The sequence below is a fragment of the Hakea prostrata genome, chromosome 7, assembly GCF_041222555.1.
Source record: "Hakea prostrata isolate BN-2017 chromosome 7, UWA_Hpros_2, whole genome shotgun sequence".
In the NCBI taxonomy this organism is placed as follows: Eukaryota; Viridiplantae; Streptophyta; class Magnoliopsida; order Proteales; family Proteaceae; genus Hakea; species Hakea prostrata.
The window spans coordinates 35784334-35789337 of NC_142606.1; the positions used below are offsets into that span (position 1 = coordinate 35784334).

General features: G+C 41.5%; 1 protein-coding gene across 1 annotated transcript; it reads right to left on the minus strand.

Annotated features, from left to right (window-relative positions):
- Positions 1-439: 439 nt before the first annotated feature.
- Positions 440-4545, minus strand: LOC149010986 (cellulose synthase-like protein D3). Its single transcript, XM_089163089.1, is given in 4 exon segments — positions 440-1031; positions 1033-2358; positions 2637-3447; positions 3579-4545. Coding segments are annotated over 4 exon segments (3222 nt in total). The 5' UTR covers positions 4241-4545; the 3' UTR covers positions 440-608.
- Between the last annotated feature and the right edge of the window lie 459 nt (positions 4546-5004).

Consider the following 5004-nt stretch of genomic DNA (forward strand, 5'->3'; position numbering starts at 1 on the left):
TATCAAATTTTCTCTTGAATAGATTGGAATGAATTTCAAATGCAAATCAATTTGGGACAGTAATTTCACTAAATGATATAACAGGCAAAAAGGCTCAAGCAAAGAAAAAAATTTCTACACGGCAGAGGAGTAGAAGTAAAGCCTGGTCTAGAAAAATAATCAAGGGAACAACAGTAATGGCACGGAAAATTAAACATATTAATACACCATTGAATTGAACACTTAACAATGAATAAACAACTTATAATGAAATCTGACTGAGAACTCAAAACTTCAGCTTTGATTTGTCAATTTCCTGAAGTTGCAGATGAGTGACATGAAGTGTTAATATTTCCCCCACCCCCTCCCTCTCTTTATATTAAACAACACTAAATTAAGGGTAAAACACCGAAGAATAAATAAATCCAAAAAAAGTTTCTTTCCCCCTAAAGCCCTGTTGAGTACCCATCCCTTCTCCATGGAGAAGAGATCATGTCAAAAAATTTTAGGAACTCAATATGGGAAGGAAGTAAGTTCTGTAGTGGTAGTCAATAGGATGATCAAGTGAGGAAATGAATTTGAGGCAAAAGAGAGAACTAGTTTAATTACCTTTAAAAGAAAAGAATGAATTACGGGAAGTGGTATGATACTCCTGAAGTATTTTCATCAGATGGGGAATAGGCAGTCACCCAAAGGAGGGAGATGATGATTGAGGTGAGACCTGCCCAGACATACACAACAGTGGGAGTTCTCCCTTTTCGTCCCATCAAACCTTTAGCAAAAGGGTAGAGATGAGCCAAGACCCAGAAACTGAAGAATACTCCACCTAGCAATTTGCTCCATTGTGGAATGGAACCGTAGACAGTTCTGTTGATGCCGACGACAATAGCAATCAAGTTAACCATAATGATTGTGAGGGGGGGAATCATGAGGGATGTCCACTTGAAAATATAGAGGTCAGCAAATTCATCATCCTCGTCGTCACCAACTGACTTTGATGTCAATGTGAATGAAATCTCAATCCCAGCAATCACTTTCAGTAACCCCTGAACATACAGCCACAAGGTGGGCACTGGTGCCTCCAATTAGCCAGAACTGTTCATTCCTCCACCATTCCTCTAGCGCAATGCCTGACCACTTGATCTCAAGAAGGGCAAGCATGCAAAGACTCAAAGTGATGGTCAGCAAGTAACAAAGAAATGGAACTTCAAGGGTCTTCACGATGAACTGGCCAGAGTAGAGGGAGAGTGCTGGAAGGAAGCAGTAAACAATAAGAAAGATGGAGGTGAAGGGATAAATTCCGACATTGAGGTAGGCAATCCTTTGCAGAATCTTCATCTTTGAGCTGGCCAGAAGAGCATTGTTGCGAGAGAAAAAGATCTCAACAGAGCCAGTAGCCCACCGAAGCACCTGGTGAAGCCTATCAGTTAAATTGATTGGAGCAGTCCCATGGAAGGCGTCACGCTTGGTCACACAATACACAGATTTCCATCCTCTGTTGTGCATTCGATATCCTGTAACAACATCTTCGGTAACAGATCCGTAAATCCACCCAACACGATGCCCCCACTCAGTCTTGTCCTCATACCAACATGAGATGACAGTCATTACCTCCATAACCATAGACGCATCAAGAATGTCACGAGGAACTGTTAGAGCAGCTGCAGGACGTCCATTCTTCACTTTTGGGTGATCAGCAAGTGGCCGACCTTGGAATTCTGCAACAGGGATAGAATCAACCAGAGAAGATGAGTTGCCAAACTTTTTGGGAAACAAAGCTAGGTTCATTTCATCATCATCATCATCATCATCTCTTTTTTGAAGGGGCTGTTTCTCTTCAAGGGAATTGGCAACTGATGCCTTCTTTTTGAAACTAAACCTCCAAATTTTGTAATCTTTTGATCTAGGTGGGTCAAAACCATAGAGGGCAATCCTGCGGAAAAGGCATCCAGTTCCAACATATACAGGACCTTGAAGACCATCAAGAGCCCGCATGTTCACATCAAAGAAGACCGTGTTATGGTTGGCATATCGATCAGAGGGATCAATACCCTCAAACCTCTGGGGGAACTGTACATAGCAAAGGTCATCACCTGCGCGATCCATCATGAAGCACATGCCTTCTCTCATTGCCTGGGAATTGTAGATGTAGTGGTCACAATCAAGATTAAGGATGAAGGCACCATTGGACATTATGGCAGAAGCTCGAGTAAGGGCATTCATGGCCCCGGCCTTCTTGTTGTGATCATAGCCAGAACGTTTCTCTCGGGAAACATAGACCAGCATGGGGAGACGGATATCAACATCAGTGAGGTTGTTAAACACGGTGCCATCAGCAATGGTGTGTAATGGTTCATCACTGGGAGGATTCAATATCACCTGTTGTTGAGAAGCACATGTTTAGATTTTTTTCGTTTGCTTGAGGGAGTGAAGGGAAGAGCAAAGGAAAAATAACTTCTTTCATGTCTCCATCTCTGTTACAAGTATGCAGGTCAAACCTAGGCGATAATGTCTACAAAATTAATGTGGTTCTATGTCAATGTGGTTGCCTGTATTAACTGTTTGCTCCACAACTACTACTTTTGTATGAAATTTATTTTTTGTTTCACATTATAGTCAAGAATAACAGTAACAGAAAATTCCATAGAAATGGTTACCTGAATGATACCAGCATGATCACCCTTTGAGTGGTCCGTTGCAGGATGCAACCAAGTGCCAGGCCAGTGTGTTTCATCAACCGTCCAGGTTGCTTTTCGTATGTTAATACGTTGAATGGGTTCATCATCTCTTGAAGCTTGTGTTTGAATCATTATGGCTTTCTTCTCTTCCCGAGCATTACATGCATCAGAATGACGCCGAATAGAATCAGGGAGGCCATTAATACGGACCTTGAACTCATTATACTCACGCCTAACTCTTCTGTAATCCCTAACAAAGTCTTGTTTAACCCTTTGCATATAAGGATCTCTTTTCAGATTAAAATAAGTCTCTGGATTCCTGGGTTCTATGTCATGTTTCCTGCAGAATGGAACCCAAAGATTGGCAAAACTTGCTGCTTCAGCCATGGCCTCAAATGTAAGTAGGGCACCTCCATCATCTGAAACATAGCAAGCAAGCTTGTCAACAGGGTAATCAGCAGCAAGAATTGAAAGAATTGTGTTTGCAGTAACCAAAGGTGGCTCTTTATCTGGATCTGCTGTGGAGACAAAGACATCTATGCCAGGGAGATCAGATTTTCCAGTGGGATTGAAGGGACTGGGCGTTTCAAATTTCTGTTTCAAAACATCAAGATCCGTAGCACGCCTGATGGGGTAGAACTTTGGCATCTGATCAAGCACCCAGGAGAATGCAAACCAGATTTCACAGACCACTGACATGCCCCATAGCCACATTGCATCTTCATTTTTGTGTTTAACCCTCCACATCAAAAATAAGACAAGCACAATGACTCGAACAAATATTAGGAGCCTGTGAGCATGGATGGAAAAAATAAGACAGGCAATGAAGAATTAAAAGGAGGAGAAATAAATACAGAAAAATAAGAATTAGAATGGTCAAAGAGGAACTGATCTCCAAAATAATTAATTCCAGTAGCATACCTATATGGGCTGATAACTGCAGCAGAGATCTTTATTTTGCGTGTGAGTGGCGTCCAAGATTCAGGCTCATGGATCCCCTCAATGTTCTCCTCATCATTCTCAGGGGATCCATAAAGGGATTTTTTTTTATCAAACTCCCCAATCTGGTTTTGGTTTCTCACAGGGAGTGATAAACCCTTGTCCATTTTCACCAAGTGTGGCAATGATAATTGGCGGTGATCCGGCTGAGACATGAAATCGAATTCTAAAGTATTGTAAGGCTCTTTGCAACCTGGGCATGATGCTGCCGCACGATCCAACACCTCAGTATCTCGATAGCAATCCCTGCAGATCTTGAATTGGCATAAACAGGGATACACTTCTTGTCGTTTTTCATCCGTCATGGTTTTCCCATCACATCCAAGAATAGCACACCTGGAAGATGATCCCTTATTAGCACTAGCACTAGCACTAGCACTAGCACTAGCACTAGCAGCAGCAGCAGCAGCAGCAGCTAATTCACTCTGCTTCAGCTTATTCTGTGTTTCAATCTCAATCTGTGGTTCCCCATCGGGCGCATTCTCAGGACTGAATGGAGGACTGAATGGAAGTTCCACCGTGTAGGCGACGGGTTCATCAATGTCATCATATTCGTCCGATGGATTCGACCGGTATCGCCTCATCCTACCAGATGCTGAAACTTGAGAGAAGAAGCAAATATCTATAAGCAGAAAAACTGTTCTTGCTGCAGAAACATTACCAAAGCCTCATTAGATCAAAACAGATCTTTTTCTAGCAAATTCTCATCTGAATCTCCAAAATCTCCAACAAATAAAATTGGAAACACAAATCTATCTATAACTTCCAGAAAGCAGTAATCACATTTACAACGGGTGTACAATTCAGTAACTCTTCCTTACTTAACAAAAATGTATAATGTATACGAACAAGAGTAAACGGAAATCCCGGAAAAGAAACTACTTCTGAACCATTCATTACCTCTTGTGATACCAGCAGATCCAGCCGCATTCAAAGTACAATTCTTTAAAGAAAATATAACAAATTCTGCATGAAAATACTCACGAGTCTTCTCCAAACTTTCTAGCTGAATAAGCCATTTTGTACATCGAACTCAGACATTATACTTCGTCTGCTACTGATAATCACACTGTTCTTGAGCTAAATCCCAAAATTAAGCTTCTATTGCTTTCGCCAAAACCTCATCCATCTGTCGATTTATCAGAATTCCATAAGAAAATGTTGGTCATTAGGCCAGATTGCAGAGATTGGAGAGATAACATGAAACAGAGACTAAAGATTCCAGCTTTTTTTCTCTTCTAAGTGATGAACTGGGAGATGATCGAAAAGAAAAAATCAACGAGACAAAGTAGGAGAAAATTTTCCAGCCGATCGAGTAGTTCACCCGGCGGTTCCGTTGGATTGTAAG